Source organism: Leptonychotes weddellii, chromosome 12 (assembly GCF_054177405.1).
Source record: "Leptonychotes weddellii isolate Sample4059 chromosome 12, ASM5417740v2, whole genome shotgun sequence".
NCBI lineage: Eukaryota > Metazoa > Chordata > Mammalia > Carnivora > Phocidae > Leptonychotes > Leptonychotes weddellii.
The window spans coordinates 24,866,145-24,887,889 of record NC_138380.1 but is presented as its reverse complement, the minus strand read 5'-3'; the positions used below and the strand labels follow the sequence as shown (position 1 = coordinate 24,887,889).

At 36.5% G+C, this 21,745-nt stretch overlaps 1 protein-coding gene across 1 annotated transcript in view; it reads right to left on the bottom strand.

Annotated features, from left to right (window-relative positions):
• SLC13A1 (solute carrier family 13 member 1) overlaps positions 1-20,745 on the bottom strand; it is a 113,430-nt gene extending 92,685 nt beyond the window's left edge. Inside the window, exons 1-2 of the mRNA XM_081800914.1 lie at positions 20,522-20,745; positions 8,241-8,313 (exon numbers count right to left, since the gene is read on the bottom strand). Of these exons, the coding sequence (XP_081657040.1) occupies positions 8,241-8,313; positions 20,522-20,745 (297 nt within the window). The remainder of the gene's footprint in view (positions 1-8,240; positions 8,314-20,521) is intronic.
• Between the last annotated feature and the right edge of the window lie 1,000 nt (positions 20,746-21,745).

Here is a 21,745-nt window from a genome sequence, read left to right as displayed (position 1 = left end):
AAAAAAAAAAAAGGTCACTTCTCTAGCCTTTAATTCTTCCACTGGTAAATTAAACATTATTTGACTAGATAAATCTTTAATATATTTAAGTATGTATTTAACATTCTTTAACCTATGATCGCATGTCAAAAGGAGATGCTTATTACATTCAACAAGATAACACTCTTGCTCAGGACAAAAATTTGGACTATAAATCCCTGGTAAATTTAGTCTGATATAGGAAAATCAGGTTTGAGGACACCTTTTATTTTATTTTATTTTTTTAGCCAATCTCAAAGTAGACAGGTTGTTACTGCAACATGCAGTCTAAAAATCCTGCAACTTAAAAGCTAGAGTACCTCCTCATGTCTCAAGGTTTTCTGTAACCACATTGAACTTGACTGCCAAGGTTTGTAAGCACCACCAGGTCTGGGCCTCCTTCAGTAGCACTATCTCATTTTCCCTGATTGCTGACATAAATAAGCAGCAACTATATTTTATCTTCTTATTCAGCTTTTATATAGCAACAAGGATATGGAGAGCTCACCATAAAATTGGTAACTAATAAACTTATGCATAGCTACTCCTAACTAGCCCAGCAATAAAGTGTCTTAAAGCAAAATACAAATATAGACTTGAAACTGTAACATGGAATTCAGAATTGTTCTCAACCACATGGGACCGTCCTATTGTATTCTGTATCACACCTGAAATGACATATTCCTCAAAACTCTGCTTGGTGCCTCTGCCATGTTAGCCCAGGTTTGTGATCCTTGGGAAAACATACACACTTCTGTTATTTCTTTTTTTTTTTAAAAAAAAGATTTTATTTATTTATGCATGAGAGACAGAGAGAGAGAGGCAGAGGGAGAAGCAGGCTCCCAAGGAGCAGGGAGCCCGATGCAGGACTCGATCCCAGGACCCTGGATCATGACCTGAGCCAAAGGCAGACGCTTAACGACTGAGCCACCCAGGCGTCCCCACTTCTGTTATTTCTAATAGTTAAGTAGTAATCCTTCATCTTTCCTACTCCTAAACAGAAAATCCTCAGCTTAGACATTATTCAACCTCTTTAGGTTTAGGTTATATATAAGCACATTTTTGAAATAGAAAGTCCCAGTGGGGTGTGTGTGTGTGTGTGTGTGTGTGTGTGTGTGCAGTTAAGGGGTAGCAGGGGGTAGGGTTTGGCGAATCAGGTCACAAAACAGTATATATGATCATATTTTTGTAAGAACAAGTAGTAGATATATTTAAGAGTCTGAAAAAATACATAGCCAATTATTAATAGAAATTATCTTTTAGTGATGACATTGTGATTTTAATTCTCTTTTTTATATGTTTTGTATTTTCTGAATTATTTGAAATGAATATATACTTTTTTAGTATAGAAAAAATGAAGTTATTTCTATTTTGCAAAAAAATATTCCTACATCTTAGAGAATTGAAGATATTATTGAATATTATAAAACTTGGGTCAAATGTAAAATGTTAACTTTCTTTTAGATTTATAGATCACTATGTCCCTCCATCGCACTTTCTTTAGGACTTTCAGTCCCTAATTATTAAAATCTTTGGCATATGGATAATATTGAAGGCAACAAAACTAGATGGAGACTATACATAGAGATGGTTCTTGATCATAGCTCAGTAAAGCAGCCCTCTATTCTTCAGGCCACAAGAGGTGAACTAAAAGGAGAGAATTTCAGTAGTAAAAAGAATTAAAATAGTTCATCAGCTACGGCCAAGGTCTCAGTTCAAACAATTTCTCAGTTCAAACAATTTCTCAGCCCTCAGCTCCTCAGAAGTTGCCTAGCAGGCAACTGGGTCTGATGGTTGTACTTAAAAGTTTCATTTGTTTGCTTAGCGTATCATAGTAATGAGGCCATGGTCCCAAGGACACTCCTTTTACCAGATAGTTTTATATCAGGCACGACAGTTTTGCAGCCACAGATTGTGCTGGTAGATTGAGCCAGGCCTTCTTCTGCAAACCCAGGGTTCACAAACAGAGGAGCCTGGGAGAAGGCACATGACTAAAGCATCACAAATCTGTAACCACTACTTTCACAGTATCTTCAGGTTTGCTCCTGTGGTGATGGCTCAAATACTCCAGTGACAACAGCTTTACATACAAATACTAGGATTTCTAAGGTGGGATTAAAGTACAGACAAATCATTCTAAATATGGTAATTAAGTAAACCATCTACACCTCCCTGCTGAAAGCTATGGGGAAGCTCATATGGCCCAGCAACTTCTACCATCTGATATCAAAGGTGCAAAATAACTTGTTACCTTGATGCTTTGATGTCCATCCTAGCTTCAAAGTCCTAGGATTAAGGTGGTATGTAAAATTTGAAAAGTCAGAGAATAAAATAAGGTCCTCTATAAGTCACTGAAGTGGTAGTCAGTCTTCATTTAATGTCCTTGTGCTCATTCCTATTTGTTATCTACGTTAGATTCTGCTGTTCTCACTTATTTCTGTGAGTTGTTATAAAAGAAAAGATGAGAGATATTACTTTAAATTGGAAACTTTTGCAAGGAGCCATATTATAGGAGCACTCATTGCCTATAACACAGCAAACCTTCAAAGTCTGTATTTTAACTGTGAAGCATGTCAAGAACATATATCACAAATATTTGACCATATGTGCTTAGGGTTGAAATTATTTTCTCTAATTAATTTTACTTTGAAATCACCAGTCAAAGCTTAATGTCAAGGATGAAAACATGTTTAAATGTGCTAATCTGCATAATTCTCCTTTACCTGAGTTTTATTGGCCCTGTTTCAAAAAAAAATGAGACAACTGAATGGCCTTAAAAGAATGCATTTTGTGGTGGGGGGTGGGAAGGATGGGGTGGCTGGGTGATAGACACTGGGGAGGGTATGTGCTATGGTGAGTGCTGTGAATTGTGTAAGACTGTTGAATCACAGACCTGTACCTCTGAAACAAATAATACATTATATGTTAAAAAAAAATAATAATAAAGGAGAAGATAGCAGGAAGGAAAGAATGAAGGGGGGGAATCGGAGGGGGAGACGAACCATGAGAGACTATGGACTCTGAGAAACAAACTGAGGGTTCTAGAAGGGAGGGGGGGCAGGTGGATGGGTTAGCCTGGTGATGGGTATTAAGGAGGGCACGTACTGAATGGAGCACTGGGTGTTACACGCAAACCATGAAACATGGAACACTACATCAAAAACTAATGATGTATTGTGATTAACATAACATAATAATAAAAAAAAGAAAAAAAAAGAATGCATTTTGATAGGTGGAGCCGAGGCTATAATGCAGGTATAATGAGTCATAGACCACAGGGCTAAGTTTTATCTAGTTAGCATTTTTATAAACTTTAAGATCAAAGATCTCTTAGGTATGTCAACTATGGCATAATTTTATCAGATAGAATGAAGAGATAATTGGTGTGTTGATAATTAAACTTGAGGTCTCTGCCAATGAATTCAATTTATGACATAAGAGTGTCATCATGGGGTAAAATCATTACCTATAAAGTAAAAAGGTAAATGTTTTAATGAGAATTGTGGACAATATACTGGCTGACCAGATTACATAAAATATCTGAAAAGATTATAACTAATGTAAAAAAAAATAATGATATTTGATAGAGTCATCACTTAAATTATTCATTCGTCATCAAAATATGCAAAATGGTGACATATCTTTGTTTTAAATTCATGTAATACTGTACTGTTAACCACAAGGCACAATGTTGTCCTGCAGGTATCTAGACATTTTACAACTTGAATAGCTGAAACTTTTTCTGTTGAACAGCAACTCCCCATTTCCACTGCCCCACCCCTTCCCCTGGCAACCACCTTCCTACTTTCTGCTTGTGTGAGTTTGACTGCATTAGGTACCTCATCTCAACGGAACTATGCAGTATTTGTCCTGTGATGGGTTCATTTCACTTAGCATAACATCCCCAAATTTTGAGATATTTATACTCCTGTGTTCACCACAGCGTTATTCATACTAGCCTAGATGTGGAAGCAACCTAAATGTCTACTGATAGATAAATGGATAAAGAAAATGTGTTATATACATACAATAGAATATTATTCAGACTTAAAAAAAAAGGCATTTATTTTTAACTTTAACTTTTTATTATGGAAAATTTCAAACCACAGAGCAAGATAAATCCCCATGCTCCCAGCATTCTGATTCAATAATCATCAACCCATGGCCAAAATGGTTTCATCTCTCTCTTTCTGTACTGAAAGCAAATCTCAGTTGTCTTACGATTTCATCCATTAACATTTCATATGTATGAATGTATGTACCTAAAAGATAAAGAATATTTTTATATACATAACCATAATACAATTATAATTTCTACAAAATGAGGTAACAAACCCTCAATATCATCAAATATCTTGGAAGTTTCATATTTCTAATTATTTATTTAAAAAAAATATGTTTTACAGTTGCTTCTCTGGATTAGAGTCCAACTCCATATATGGATTCATGTTCCCCTGAAGTCCATAGTTCTTGAACTGGTAGTTGGAAATCCTTTCCATGTCTTGCTCATGCTGCAGCACTTATCTATTTATCATACTCGTTCCACCAAATGCTATCTCTGATTCTTCTACTCTTAAGCCACAATTAATATCCCCCTTGTAGTAGTTGGAATAATGACCCCCCCCCAAAGACATCCACATCATAATCCCCCAAAACCAGTGAATATGTTGCCTTACATGTGAAAGGGGAATTAAGTTTGCTAATCAACTGACTTTAAAATAGAGAGATTATCCTGGATTATCCACCTGGGCTCAATGTAATCACCAGAGTCCTTAAAAGCAAAAGAGGAAAGCCCAAGGGTAGGTCAGAGTGATGGGATGTGAGAAGAACCTGACTCATCTTTGCTGGTTTTGAAGCTGGAGAAAGGAGGACACAAGCTAAAGAAAGAGGACAGCCTCTTACAGATGGAAAACTCTGCAAGGAAACCGATTTTCCCAGAGAGCCTCCAGAAAGGAATATATACCTGCTGACACCTTGATTTTAGCCCATGAGTCCTGTGCTGGACTTCTAACCTAGAGAACTGTAAAATAATATATTGTGTTGTTTTAAGCTACTAAATTTGTGGTAATTTGTTACAGCAGTCATAGAAAATTAATACATGATTTTTTTTGTTCATGTGGTACTTTGTGCCACTATTTAGTTGGAGGTGGTAAATGTAGTGCATCAGAGTAAGATTATACCTGCATTCAAATTTCTGCTCTGCTACTTCTAAACTGTATGATCTTTGGCAATTAAAGGAACCTTGCTGGAGCACCTGGGTGGCTTAGTTGGTTGGGTGACGGACTCTTGATTTGGGCTCAGGTCATGATCTCAGGGTCGTGAGATCAAGCCCCACATGGTGCCTGCTTAGGATTCTCTCTCTTCCTCTGCCCGCCCCCCCCCCACCAACTCTCTCTCTCTCTAAGTGAACAAAACACAAGGAACCTTACTTAACCTCACTTTACATCAGATTGTCTGTTTATAGCCTTCCACGGCATATAGCTCTTTTGAGGTATTTATCACAATTATAACTAAATAATCAATTGAGTACTCAATTAAATGTCTCTTTCTCTCCTAAAATAATGGTCTCCCCAAAGGAAGGAGCCCTAACTATTTTGCTAATTACTTGTATCCTTAGCACAAAGTCCAGTGCTAAGAAAAAACAAGCCTTCGAAAATATTTGCCAACTGAATGATTTGATTAAAAGTACCACCTTGGGTGTGATGTAGACAATACTGCCCAGTAAAATACCAGTACATTCAGAATGTACAAATGAATTCATTGTACTAGTATAATCCAGGGACTTAAAAAGCCATGACTCAGGAGATTTCACACTCTCCTCTTTTCAACCCCCATTTTCTAAATTATTTTATTTTGTCCCCTGACCCCCACCTTGGCCCTACCTTTGCTTTCCTAACAAGGAGGCATTTTCCTGTTAGGTGTATCTAGGACAGATGGAAGAGTATCCTCACCTTGATAAGCTCCCCATAAGTCTAGGGTCTGATACTCGTATTTATAGGTAAAAAATATAAATTTAATGTGATAAATTCTAAGGGACTGATTCAGGTCAATCAAACAAAAGATCATTCACTGGTTTACAATAAGAACTAATCTAGGGGCAAAAAAATTTTTTTTCCACACTGGATCACCTCTTTTTTACCCAGTAGGGAAATTTACTAGGGAAAAGTATTTTTAAGTTTTAAAAAAGTGAAGAACAAACAAGTACTATGTACCTAACAACTTATAAATACAAAGCATATATAAAGGGTACTCTTACAAGAAAGTAATACTCATAAAAGAATGATTCTTACTTTTATTTGAATGTATGCAGAATTGGTATTTGCTGGTCAGTGTTCAGGTATAAATGGTTAATAGATCATATACATAATTGTCTTGCATCCAGTCCAAAGGAAAAAAAGAAGAAAAATCTTTTAAAATTTATAACATTGTCAACTTTGTACAGTACATCTTGTTTCTACATCTTAAAGACCTTCCTTTCAATCAACACTTAACTTCAGCCATTCTCTAGAAAGCTTTGTTATAAATGGATCCCTGCAGAGCTCTTGATATAAGCCTTATTGAGACTGTTAGTATTTGAAAGAGACTCTATAGAACATGCTGGTGATTCATTGCTCTAGATTTCTGGAATTCTAGCCTTGAACTGAGCCCAACCTCCAAGAAGCCACATATTTGAGTCCTTATAGAAACAGTTTGCTTTCACTGTGTTGGCTCTTCAGCAGCTATGAAGGTCGTCTATAAGGAATAGTTAAGCGAAGAAAGTGGCAGCATCCTTTCTAAAAGAAAGTGGGAGATGCTGTTGCTTATACTGTTCAGTATTCTGCACAATCACAAAGGCCTGAATTATCAATCAGTGAAATACGAGTCTTTCGCAGCCTCAAGCTTTATTAATGATTAATGATTAGCAAAAAAATCAAAGCAATAATACAAACAGCATCTATGAAGCTCCAAATATCAGATGCAGCTCTTAGAGGACACTTTTCCACCTGGGTTCATTTGGTTTCAGAATTATGCCATCTATTAGGTGTCAGCCAAACACAGGAAAACCACTGAGCTTGGGATCTCTTATATATCTCATTAATCACATAGATCTGTTCTAGCTACATAATTAAATCCTATTCTTCATCACAGCTACAGCACAGAATTCCATAAATTTCAGATTTATTAATAAGAAAATAGATAAACCATGTATACCCTTCGGAAAGTATTCCTGTTAAACTCTCATTTGTCTTTTAGCTGTATATTCCATAAGTCATTGTAAAAGTTCAGGTCAATCTTACCTCAGGAAGCCCTGAGGAAAGAGGAAACTAGTCACAGACCCACTGTTAATGTTTCCTTCCCTGTTCCCATATAAGGATCCTTCCAATAAACAAACTTCTCAAAGAATTTAACAATAGGGGAAAAAAACACTCTCTGTCCTAAAAAGATGTTCCAAAAATAAATAAATAAATAAATAAATAAATAAATAAATAAATAAATAAATAAAAGTAGAACTATTACTTCAAAAAAAAAAGAGATATGCTTATTTTTCTTTTTCTTATTATTTTTTAAGAGAAGAATGGGGTAGAAGGGGCAGAGGGAGAGGGAGGCCCCATGCCTAGTGCAGAGCCCGACACAGGGCTTGATCTCACAATCCTGAGATCATGACCTGAGCCAAAATCAAGAGTCGGACGTTTAACCATTTGAGCCACCCAGGCACGCCAGGATGTGCTTACTTTTAAATGACAATGAGAATTACATAACCCAATATATTTCTCTCCTCTTTTTTGGCTTTTGCTTTTACAATATCACGCCTAATATGAGCACATAACCTTTAAACTGTTTATACCCAAGGTATTATGTATAATTATCCTCAATCTCATACACCATTATGGTTTTTTCTTCGTAAATGCATCTTTTATTTTAAGCAAACTCAAAAAATTTTGGAATAAATATATTACAAATAGCTAAAGGTTGTATATTTATCTAGGAAAAAATATAATTAGCTTCCTTTTTTCCTTCATGAAAGCTCTTGTAACTACAGTCATTATCACTGACAAAACTAATTTCTGATAGAAATAGTGCTTCTTTTCACCTGTGTCTCTTCACCCTCTTACACTTCCTAATCACCAACTACCATCTATACACACAGAGTCAAAGGTCATGGAACTTACTTCCTGTTACTGGATATTGTCCTTTCCTACCACCTTTCCCCAGGCTAAAGTTCTCTGAATTAACTATATTACCCTGCACTCCACAAACCCAGCGACCTTAATCAGCTGTTGTCTGTTCACTCTGAAGTTCCAAAGTTCCTGGACGCTAAAAGACATGAGGAAACAGAAATTCTAATTCATGAGGCTTGAGTAGCTGCTTATGGGCCGATGGCATGATCATCATATTGAGAGGAATGAAGAGTGAAGTCTATCAGTGAGTGCCACACAAAAAGAAGGAAGAGTAGGAATACGTCCTATATTTTATGATTGGGCAAAGAGATTAAACAGAAGTAGTCAGATTATCAGAAAGAAAAAAGAGAGACCAAGATTCATTCTAAGAATATAACTTTTCTCTTTTAGGTAGTCCATGCATACCAGAATTCTAAAATACTGAGATTAAAGGGATTTTAGACATCATTTTATCCAGCCTCTTTACTTAAAACCATTTAAAAAAAATTTTTTTATTAACATAATGTATTACTTGTTGCAGGGGTACAGATCTGTGATTCATCAGTCTTACACAATTCACAGTGCTCACCATTGCACATACCCTCCCCAATGTCCATCACCCAGCCACCCCATCCATCCCACCCCCCTCCACTCCAGCAACCCTCAGTTTGTTTCCTGAGATTAAGAGTCTCTTATGGTCTGTCTCCCCCTCTGGTTTCATCTTGTTTCATTTTTCTCTCCCTTCTCAAAACCATTTTAGATCAAACTGAGATGAAGAAAGATAATAGAGGCAAGGCAAATCTTCTTTCCCTTTACTTTATAAATCTTTTATAGTTCTTTTTAATTTAGTTTTGTTTTTTCTTTGTCTTACAGATTTTTGAGGGCAAATTTATCAATCTTTTCCCTAATAATTTCAAGGTAAGGTTTAGACGTAATTAGGAAAGTTTTTCCATTTTATAGAGGAATTCCTTTTTTGTTAAGTACATGTATAGTTTCTTTTTCATTTTCATTATTTAAAATATTCAGTTCTCTGATAAATCAGAGGAGTTTATTCTTTTTTTAAGATTTTAACATTTATTTGAGAAAGAGAGAGAGGGAGAGAGAGAGAGAGCACAGTGGGGAGGGGCTGAGGGAGAGAGAGAGAGAGAGAATCCAAGCAGACTCCCCACTGAGCACAGAGCCCCTCTTGGAGCTCGAGCTCAGGACCCTGAGATCAGGACCCAAGTAGAAATCAAGAGTCAGATGCTTAACCAACTAAGCCACTCAGGCGCCCTGAGAAATTTATTCTTGTATATGGTTTGAGATAAGGATCCAACTTAATTTTTTTCCAACATTTCTCCAGTTAACCCAATATAATTTGTTGAATTATCTTTTCCCCAGTGATTTAAGATGCATATGTAGGCTACATAGTATGTTTTAGAATCTACTAGTGCTGGCCTCCTCACTTCCCATTGCCCTTTTCTTCCTTTACCCCTCTTTATAACTATCAGAGCTTGATTGATTTTTTTCATATGAACTTCAGATTCAATTTATCTAATTCTGTTTTTTAAAAAACCTGGTATTTTTATTTGGGTCTTATTTTTATCTTGGATTGATGATCTTGTCATCCTTCCTTTCTAAGAAAATGGAATACCTTTCCATTTGTTTAAATATATTTCATAAGTGCTTAATGTTTTCCTTATACATTTTATACAGTTGTTAGCTTTATACCTTCCTCTCTCATTTTTTAGTTGTGATATTTCTATTTATTCAGAGGACTTAGCATTTACATTCTAATCTTATCTTTATTTTACTCTTAGATGTACAATTAAATATATGCAAAAATACACACTAGAAGCATTTTGGCTAAAATTACCTCTTGATTGGATGAAGACTGTTCTCTAGCAGATTCCTCAGGAAGAAAGAACTTGTGAATGCAATATTCCCTGAGTTCTTACATGGTTAAAATGAGTTTTCTATAGCTGTGAAAATTGAAGGACAGCATATAAAACTCCTGGACCACACATTCTCCCTTGAACTTATTAAAAATGTTACTCTACTTTTATCTAACATCATATACAGTTGTTGACAATTTCAGAGTTTTTGAATTTCTGATTTGTGGTTGTCTTTTATATCTTCAATTACTTGTTTAACCATATTAAATTCACTTTTCAATATTGTGTTACAATATTCCTTTGCTTTATGGTTTTTTCTCAGGGCAAGGCAATTATTATCTTACACTATTTTTCATTTTCTTTTCCTTTATTTTTTTTAACAAGATAATAGTGCTCACCATCTCATTTAGAGCAGGGTAAGAAATGTTTCAGAATCAAATTCAAAAGTTGCACAATTTTCCATTATTACTGCATGGTAGCACTTCGCCTCTCTTACAACTTGATTTTCTCTCCCTGGGACTCCGACATCTCTTTGCTATCAAATAAACCCTCTGGCTGATTGTCCATTACTTATTTTCAATTATTGTTTCTAATGCTGTCTTCAGTTTCAGAAATGATGAGAAATTGAGCATTTTTCCCTTGGAGAATACACCTTGATGCTATCTTTCTAGCTGAGCTCTATATATCCAAAATCGATACCCCAGTTTCTTCCTGCTTTCCCTAAGTTTTAAAGAAAAATTAGAATGCTGTAAATAAATGTGGTACCAGATGCACTCCAGCAAATGATAGCTCTTAGAATAGCATCTGAAATGACAATATGTACTCACTTGGAATTCAGAAATGAAAATGTCCCAGTGCCTTGCTTCATTACTGAAGGGAATCAGCCTTAGAGCACAGCAATTGCCTGTTCCCACCAGCTGACAATGAAATGAATACTCTGTAGGAGCTGAGATGATTGTGGCATTAAACTTAGCAGTCTCTCCATGATCCTGCAAGATTGCTACTGAATCTAAACTAAATCAGTTCTGAGAAGAGTCTGTACAGAACTTGTTCATCATTTAAAATCTGGAGAGGGAAAAATGACTGAAATCAAATGAGTTAGGAAAGATATTATCAACTAAGAGACAACTCAGGATCTGTTTTAGATCAAACTGAGAAAATAGGGCAGAAACAGCCAAACAGCCTGAGGAGAGTTGACATTGTGTGCAAAAGCCTAAGAGATTGTTTTATTATTGTCATCAGTTGCAATGATGATGATAATAATAGTGATCTGGTATTCAGTGAACACAAAACAATGCAATAACAACAGCATTGGCCATAGAAATTAAAGCATAATGCGGCTTCCCTGGCTGGTAAGCTTGGCATCTAAGTTACCCAGACTATAACCCATAGCAGAGACACCAAGGGAATGAAGAGTAGGTGCCTGAGTTAGGGTGAGCATATAACATGACATCACACGGAGAACATCAGTCTTAGCCTCTTATCTATTCTCCTGCTAATAAGGGTAATGAGTCAAAAGATAAGTCCTGGGGTATTAGGAGTAAGAGGAACAAGGTGGTGGTGGTAGGAGGAAGAGAGAAGAATGCTGATATCTCTGGGTAAAGCTTTTTGAATACGTCTCACTTAAAATTCACAACAATGAATCAGTTAGATACTATGACTTCCATTCTACATAGAAAGTAACTGATGTTCAGAGAAGTTAAAACTGTCAAAGTGCCAGGCAGTGAAGCGAGTAGAGTGTCAACTGGAAGCCCGACGAGGCAGAGCCATGACATTTCAGATGAAGGGCTTGAGCTGAAGCTGAACAGGGAGATGAAATAGAAGACACCTGAGGATGGGATCTCCTCCATTTGGAACTTCCTCACCAATGTGGCCCTGATGCAAGTCCTCCTTTTGTCTTAAAGAAATTGGAGAGTATATAAAGATTGTGCATCCCATGTGAATACATGACATGAAGAATCTTGTTACAGCTTTTATTCCTATCTGCAAAATGAATAGGCCCCAGAAAGCTGTAAGAGATTCTTTGAATGTACATACATAAAAAGTTTACTTGTTAAGACCAACTTTGGCTCTGGTAACTAATCTTCATAGCTAAAATACAAAACTATTTGCAAAGTATGAAAAAACTTCTTGTGGTCATAGTGCACCTTACATCTATAGTATTCAGCCTCTATGAATGTTGACCAAATTGTAAATTATGCCAACTCCATTTTGCAACAACTATTAATTAAGAGAATTGTGTCTGATATGGCACTGTCTTGTCTGTGTCTGTTTGTTTGTTTACTTCTGTCCAGAGTGTATTTGTACAAGTCTCTTGCAATTAGTTATGTTTTGTGAAAACACACAACTACAATGACACTTAAGCATAGGACCATTAGTCTACATTTTTAATAAAGGTATGAATGTTTTGTACACTTGATTCATCAGGTACTGACAAATATGACTAAATGTCCCATTATGCTTTGGATTTGTCTATTTCTTTTGCAGATCTGTCAATTCTTGCTTAGTATATTTTGAAGCTTCATTATTTGATACATCCAAGTTTAAAATATGGTGTATTAATACTTTTAAAAATTATACTCTGATCTTGTTTATCTTTTTTTAAAAGATTTATTTATTTATTTATTTATTTATTTGAGAGAGAGAGAGACAGTGTATGAGCAGGGGAAGGGACAGAGGGAGAGGGAGACAGACTCCCCACTGAACAGGGAGCTCCATCCCAGGACCCTGAGATCATGACCTGAGCCAAAATCAAGAGTTGGACACTTAAACACTGGGCGACCCAGGCACCCCTTGTTTATCTTTAATAATTTTTTTTTTTTGCCTTTCAGCTTTCTCTGTATGTTAATGTAAGTATACTAATTTTCATTTTGTTAGGAATATCTTTTTCTACTCTTGACTTTTAAATTTTCTTTGTATGATACTGATATTAAAGTACACCAGCTTTTGGTTGGTTAGAATCTTTTTCTATTTTTTGGTTTTCAGAACTTTTGGATCATTATGTTTTAGATGTACTTCTTATCGATAAGATATAGTAAGTTGCCTATATGTGTGTTTTTAAATCTAGTCTGAGGAAAAAAAAAAACTAACTGGTTCAATCTGCCAGTTTTTCAACTGAAGCATTTATCCATTTATATCCATGATAGTTATTGATATATTTGAATTTATTTCTGTGGTCTTAATTTTGCTTTTAATGTTGCTTTTTTCTCCTTTCTTGCTTTTCCCCCTCTTTGGATTATGTTTTTTTATTCCATCTCTTTTAACTACAAATTTGGAGAATATACACCACAATCCAATTCTGTTCGTAGTTATTTTAAACTTTCTATCATGAGCTATTAGCTTCTTCTAGTCTGAAATCAATAAAAAATCTCTATCATCCTCTCAAATAATGTAAACACCTTAGAACTCCAAACATGTCTGACCTATATGATACTGTCATTGAGTGTTTTAGTTTTTTGTGGCTTTCCTTGTATCCCACAGTATTACTGTTGTTGTTCCTGGCTTATATTAGGTGTTTGGTGATTATTTGTTAAATTAACGATTAACAGTTAAATGTACGGTACATGAGAGCAGCATAATGTCCACTGACTAAGCTATAAATCTTGATATGAGTCTGCTCTGGGTCGCCTGTGTCTGCTCATCTCCTCTGTTCCCCCACTTTATTTTTCTGGTTCTTTCTTTTACTACCTCTTCAATAACCATTCTGTTGTCTTCTCCCATCTTTTTCTTTTTTTTTTTTTTCAAGATTTTATTTATTTATTTGACAGAGAGAGACACAGCGAGAGAGGGAACACAAGCAGGGGGAGTGGGAGAGGGAGAAGCAGGCCTCCCACAGAGCAGAGAGCCCGATATGGGACTCGATCCCAGGACCCCGGGACCATGACCCGAGCCGAAGGCAGTTGCTTAACAACTGAGCCACCCAGGCGCCCTCTCCCATCTTTTTCTATTCTCTCTCAGACAAAATCAATAAAACTCTGCAACATTTATGTAGCAATGCTGGAAAAAGGCAGGGTTGGTTGATCCAGTACAGCACTTGAGCACCAACGTTGTGCTGGCCTCTGCGTTAGCACTGGGACTATTATACTTGCCTAATATTGCCTATTGAAATCTTAATTTACAACCTTAATTTCAGCTCTTCAAAATGCTAAGCGTTACTTAAATGAAGTTCAGTACTTATAAGGTATTTAGTAAAACTGCTTAATTCAAACGATACACACTGGTGACTATTTTAAAGGTACTATCCCCTGACAGTAGTAGTGAAGCTCAGTGTCTACATCTATCCATATTAAAGTATCTTTGAAGAGCATTTTTGTCCTACTTGTATATACCAAACCTGTGTCTGAAAGAAATCAAGTTCAATCCCAGGTAAATGAGGTTGGAAACATTAGGGTGGTATGGTGATAGAGCAATTTGTAAGGCCTAGAGTTAAAAATTATTAAAGGTATATTATTCAATTTTTTTGAAATTGCTTGCTGGCTAGAGTCTAGTGTATTTTGTTTTAGGTCTAACTGGATTTTATAAACACCCAAAGATGGGAATTTGTAATGTCAACACTGACATGACAATAGCTCTATTGGACCCAACTATTCAATCTTCCAACTGAATTTCTTGTTTTCCCTCTTATTTTGTTATACCTTTCAACACTATGACTTACCAAAAATAAATAAATAAATTAATTAATTAATTAATTAATTAAAAAAAGCTCTCTTCCTTTACTGGACTTAGAAATATTATTTTATGGGGCGCCTGGGTGGCTCAGTCGTTAAGCGTCTGCCTTCGGCTCAGGTCATGATCCCAGGGTCCTGAGATAGAGCCCCACATCAGGCTCCCTGCTCAGTGGGGAGTCTGCTTCTCCCTCTCCCACCCCCCTCCCCCACTTGTGTTCCCTCTCTTCTGTGTCTCTCTCTGTCAAATAAATAAATAAAAAATCTTAAAAAAAAATACTATTTTATGTCTTATCTCCTTTTTCTAAAAAATAAAACCAAGAGCCCTTTGCCCTTCATCTTCTCAGATTCCTAGATTCCTTAAACAAGGTCTGTCTTCATCCAAGCATAGCCAACAGAAAGTAATCTGCATTTCTTATGGCAGCAATCATGCCTGGTGGATTTGATATTGACCGTGGCAGATTTGATAGATTTACAGGTGCTTCACTGAAAGTACATCATATCTCATCAATGTTTTAAAACAACAGAACTGCATGAAATACAAAAGAGAGGCTTGAGGTATAGAGTAGCTATGGTGTGCACAGATCAAACAGAAACAAAATCATAGGGGCCAATGGTTAATTATGCTTGCTAACAATTTACCTTCATGTAGGCAGGCTGAACAGCTGCCTGCATAAAGCCATTATTAGATTTCCATGGTGCCTTTCCTGTCCCCCAAAATACTGCCCTCATATATTGCCATTTTACCAACATTCCTGTCTCCTCCATAGCCTGAAATTCCCACTATCTCTTTGGGGTTATACAACTAATTAGTTATTTTCCTTGAAGCACTATGAAGGTTTATGAGAGAGTTAAATGAAATGGAAGAAAACTTCTCCTCATATATTAGCATGAATTATTATGTGAAATTACCTCGCATCACTTTGAATACATTGGAGGTCCTAGGGAGAATGAGGGCACTAGGGTACTCACAGGTTAACAAAAGGTGGGGATTTGATAACTCCAATAACTGAAATTGCTAAAGATCTTTACTAGTATCTTATTTTTTTTTTCTATTAGTCATTTGTTCTTGTTTCCTATAGCTTGGTAAAGTTATAAATGAATGCTGCACATAGGGTATGAAAAGTTCTGGAGACATTTGGCTTCTAGTAGGTAGTTAGGATAAAGGAAATTCACCTTAATCCAGTCTCAAGTTGAAATTGAGCTAGTGTGAAGCAGACTTTAGCCTGTGTGTGAGCCAGTCTATTTCTGGTTTGTCCTTACTATTACGGAGTTATTCCTCAGGAGTTACAACTGAAATCCTGGGTTGTTAACTAGGTCTGTCCTCCTTAGTTATCTCTGAATTCCATTTTTGTCTCAAAGCTCTGGTCAGATTTCAACCATCATTTACAAACTGGCAGATGCCTGAGGGGAAAAGCAGCACTAAGTGTTGCATACACTCACTTTTCCATCTCTTCAGCAGTCTGGCCCTCAAATCCTTGCTACCTTGGAATCTCTAATGTCTTCAAACAGATAATGTATGTGTGTGTTTTAATCCAGCTTTTCACCTTCTTTGTTTTTCTTGGGAGAATGATTGGTCTGCTATAAGCTAGTCTGCCGTAGCTGGAAGCAGAAGTTGTGGTGGGTAACTGGAATTAACACAGCATACTGAGAGAGCAGTGTGGAAAAGGAAAGACGGAATTAGTTTTCATTTTAAGTCACTATTATGTTAATCTGTAATCTGATAAAAAAAAAAATATTGTTATCTGTCATTCAACCCTGTTATGTGGTCTCTGGAGTTCTCACTGAAGACACCTGTAAAGAAATAAGTATTGTCCTAATAATTTGTTGTATATTTGTTGGTTTTTTAGAGGGGGGAGGGGCAGAGGGAGAAGGAGAGCGAGAATCCCAAGCGGGCTCCATGCTGAGCGGGGCTCAATCTCATAACCTTGAGATCATGACCTGAGCTGAAATCAAGAGTCTAACACTTAACGTACTGAAGCACCCCAGATGCCCCTCTCCTAATAATTTTTAACAGCTGAGTATGAGTAGTACTTCTTTCATAAGCTTGGAAAAAATCATAGATCTGTGGAATTGGAAGAGACCTTAGAGAACACACTCTAGTCTCTCCTGAAGAAGCCAACTTGCCCAGGGTCCCACATTGTTTGGAGGAATGAACAGTAAGTGTCTGCTTCTTGTCCAGAGCTCTTTCAACAACACTCTATTGCTTGCAGCAAATCAGTTATGTCATGGAAAGATTTCTGTTGACTGACAATTCTTGCATTCTATAGCTCTAATGTACCCCCCTCCCGGAGAAAAACACTTGTATGATTGTTGCCTATTAATCTCACTCTATCCCATACCCTAAACTTTCTCTTTGAAATACTGGTCTAGGGTGTCGAAAGATGACTGTGATTTTCAAACTTGCGTGGTACATGTATATAAGAGGGTGTTGTATGTAGGAATTTGAATGGAATGGTTTGTAAGACAGCGAAAGAAGACTGGGTGGAGAGAATGTTTTCACTGCAGGAAGTCATAGCAAAGGCTAAAGAGCTATCATGTTAATATACTCGTTGAATTAGTTTAAGAGCATGAACCAAGCACATCATCTCTAAAATTGTCAATTCCAAAATTTTGAAAACAATTTCAATGATAAATAGGTAAATTTTTTATAATGGCTTATTTATACATATTTTCAATTTTTTCAGTTCCAGCTGAATTGAAAATGAAAGTAAGTTTTTATTGCCATCTTCAAGTTCTAAGGCATATCTCCTATTAGTCCTTAAATCACCTCCAATTAGGTGTGGGTATGTGTGCAGTGATTCTTAGAAGTCAAGCTGAACAGGCTAAGTATTTGAAGTCATTATGTCCTTAAAATGGAGAACAAATATTTCTATGTGAGAACATCAAAAAAGAAATTAAAGATCAATTTACAGGATGAAAAAAAATATCTTATTAATCCACGACTCTTTCAACCTGCCTGAGAATCCAGATTTTTCCCTCAGTATAATAAAAAAACAAACACTGGTGATTGGAAGACCATAAAGCCATCTGATTTTGTGTGTGTGTGTGTGTGTTCTCAAAGTCTGTCATGGATAAAGCTACATAAAATTAGCAGATATATATGAACAGTGTGATTCAAGGAAAGTTGTAAGGCTATACCTTTAGGTATCTATCCCCTAAAAAGCTCCCAAAGTTTTACTGTTTTAATATGTCCAGAAATCCCTTCTATTGGAAGAACAAATGGAAATCCTAATACCACTAAACATGGGACCTGGAACAGGTCATTTTTATGCACTTAGTTTCTTGCACATATTTGATGCTTAGATATTTTTGTTGTTAACACAGAGCAATTCGGCAAGTTCTATATTGCAGAGTTCTGAGATGATAGAAGAAAGGAAATACTTTTCAGTTGGAAAGGACTATGAAAAGGTTGGCAGGGAGGAGCATTTGAGGGAGGAAGCCTGAGTATACACGGCCAGGAGATGTACAGAACATAAAGACATGCACTTCCTCGTTTTCCCTGGTGCCAACTCTGCTAGGTGGTCTCCTATTTTGTAATGTTCTCTCAAGTAATAACTTTCTCTGACTTACACTGTGGGTTCCTTGCACCTTTTTATACTTTCATATTTAAGAATCTTAACAGCTTCCAGTTCCTTTCTCTTCTTAGTTCTAAAGACCTTTATTTATTCCCAAGCACAACCAGGGACCACACTAAGAAGTGAAAAGTTAAAATGTAAAAAAAAAATAAAAGAAAATGTTAAAATGTTGCCACTTATGAGCAAAGTATTAGTTACTTATGTTTTACTATCAATGAAAGAAGAAATGACATTAGGAGCAAAGGAATAGGTGTTGTCTTCTATTTCTGAGCTAAGTATGTATTCTTTCCTCATTCATTCTGAACAGGGTTCCTGGGAGACAAACGGATATAATTATACCTTGTAACTATTACCATTTTTGTGGTGTAATATTCTTTTAAAAATTTCTCTGATGATTCTAATAATTGCTCTTTTCATATTAAGATCCTCTGGTTCTAAATATTTGATAAACATTGCATCAAAGCTTTTATTATTTTTGGTGAGTAACTGGGAGAACAGTTGGTGATTAACCAGTCTAAAACTCAAAGATAGATTTTAAAGTAATCATGGCCTTCATAAGAGTATTTTTGCAATGAAATCCATAATATACATTTCATTCTGGATATAGTGAGTCTCTTCTGTAGTTGTAGCCTTCTTTTATGTGAGGGTTGTTAGTTTGTTAGCTGGTTATACAAAAGTAATCTGAGCACTGATTCTGACTCCTTGATACATTTTACTTAAAATATTCCACGTGTATCTGTATAGTAAAGGAAATAAAATTCTGGAGAAAAGGTTGTGTGTGTGTGTGTGTGTGTGTGTAAATGGGCATATATACTAGGGCATACCTATTCATGCAAATACTGTAAAATAAGAATTTTTAATGAGCATACCTCAAGAAACCGAATACTTATCTAGAGATAGCATCTAAACATGAATTTCCAACATGCTTCTTCAAAGTACATTACTGTTTAAATCCTAGAAGTAGAAAGCCTTTTGCTTATATAGTATTGCTTCCTGTTAGGTATTTGACCACTACCTAAAGTTCTAAGAGCTAAACTTCAGAGGCACATTAGAACTTTGAATGTTCTGAGATTTAATATGAGCAATTACCTTGCTCTTCTGCCTGGCTGGTAAATCATTTACTCCAGCGGGAAAATTTTTCTTAAAAATGATTCTTTTGAAAAAAAAATCTCAAAATAGAGTTGAAATAGAAGCACTGTGTACTTGCTCCAGATACAAACCTACGAAAATAGAAAAGTGGTTGTCTTTTTAACTTAAAACCCAGTGGGAAAGTGGGGGAAATGAGTTTAAAGTAAGAAAGATAGATCTAAAATTCTTCCTGCTAAATAAAGGAACAGAACAAATTACTGGATGGAGAGAGTTAAACTTCGGTATTAGCGCAAGTGTATAAATATATTCTGTGCCAAAAGGTCTGGAGGGCAAAGTAACTCTTTGTCCTGGAGCTGAAGAGCCATTCCTATCCACTCCCCACCCCAAGGTTTAGCAACAGGACAGCGCTTTTGGGGGTCTGACAGTCCAGAGTCCAGGTTAGAGGCATTCCAATGATAACCTATGTGTATTTCTTATACAGAACAGAGAGAAAAATGGTTTTCAGAACCAAAATCATAACCAGAAAGATGTGTTCCATAAAAGAGGGAGCCAAACTGACCCCATACCTGGAAGTTTCTCTTCCTGTCTCAAAAGGAAAAGTTAGTATCTATTTTCCTTTTCATCCTGTCAGCCTAAACAATGAAATAAACTAAGGCAAATTCAAAATAGTCAAAAAAAGAGAAGTTTCTTCAGGAAATAGAAGAGGAATTGCAAATTGAAACACACAAACTGTAGCGAGCTACTGGCGAGTCCTTTGAGGGTTTGCTGTAGGCTGTACTTCTGGGCAGGAAATGTAAAGAGAGGAGAGATCGGTAGAGTTTACAACATTAGAATCTTCTTCAATGATAATGAATTGATCAGTGGTTACCTCAAATCAACCTTGGGAAACAGTCTGAGTTTCTCTTATGATTTCCAGAGGCACAAGCAAAACTGATCCAGGTCAAGTTAGCCTTGCAGAACAGACTAAATTAAGCTTTGTTTATATGACTACACTGGTTTTATCTGCTCAGGAGTTTTTCAGGGCTGGTTTCCATTTGGTTTTGACTTTAACAATTCTATTAACTCACAGACTTCCGTATCTCTGAATAGAATGTTGCATGTTTACCCCCACACATGCATCGATGCTATCACGACATTTCCTTGGCTTGTAGATGCATTACTGTCCATCTCCGCCTTCATCTTCCTGTGGCCCACGCCATTGCACGGTGATGCTCAGGAAACTGGCCTTGGACTGGACCCTGTGTCCAGCAGATGTTCTGGCTGTGGTAGCGTCACTGGAGACCATGACTGTGATCACCACGAGAACCACTTCTAAAAGTGCCTTCCCCTTCATATCTGTGGAGTGGGTCACCACGCCTCCCTTGAGGCCATCAGTCAGCATCATTATGTTTGGTGTTCATTATCTAAACTCTCCAAACTCTTCAAGAAGAGCTTTAGTGCTTACTATGTATCTACAAACACACAGTTTGTGTGTTTCAATTTGCAATTCCTCTTCTATTTCCTGAAGAAACTTCTCTTTTTTTGACAATTTTGAATTTGCCTTAGTTTATTTCATTGTTTAGGTTGACAGGATGAAAAGGAAAATAGATACTAACTTTTCCTTTTGAGACAGGAAGAGAAACTTCCAGGTATGGGGTCAGTTTGGCTCCCTCTTTTGACTTGCAGTAATCTACAGCAAGCAAGACACCCATGAGCACTGACCCTTTAGGGACATCCAAAGGGATATTAAAGTGCTGTCACTGAAGGTTTAAACTTTGAAATGTAATAGAAACATTATTGCCAGTGTAATGCAATTCTCAGGATATAAACATGTACTTACATTCTCAGCATTTAAGCCCACTTTATGCAAAGGTCTAGACTGAAGTGTCCCCAAAATTGAGAAGGAAACAAAGAAAAAGAAATACAATAGGAAAATTCATTATCTTAGTTATTACAGCAAAACTATACTGGTTTGTGACTTATCAATCACCGATGAAAGATGTGAACACCACCAGAAATCATCCTTTCTGCAGAGACGTCAGTCATAAATGAGGTTTCATCATTTATATGCTTGTCCAAAGTGATAATTTAAAACTACAGCTACCGGCTCGGGCTGTCTCCAGAATGCTAATTATGAATTAAGTGGTGAGCAGATGTTTGGAAATAAAAGTTCGCCCTGTGCTGCCAGGAGCCTAAGGACAAAGCTAACAGTCATGATAAAACAGTAGTAGTTTATGCAGCCATCAAAAGGAATGAGATCTTGCCATTTGCAACGACGTGGATGGAACTGGAGGGTATTATGTTGAGTGAAATAAGTCAAACAGAGAAAAACATGTATCATATGATCTCACTGATATGAGGAATTCTTAATTGCAGGAAACAAACAGGGTTGCTGGAGTGGGGGG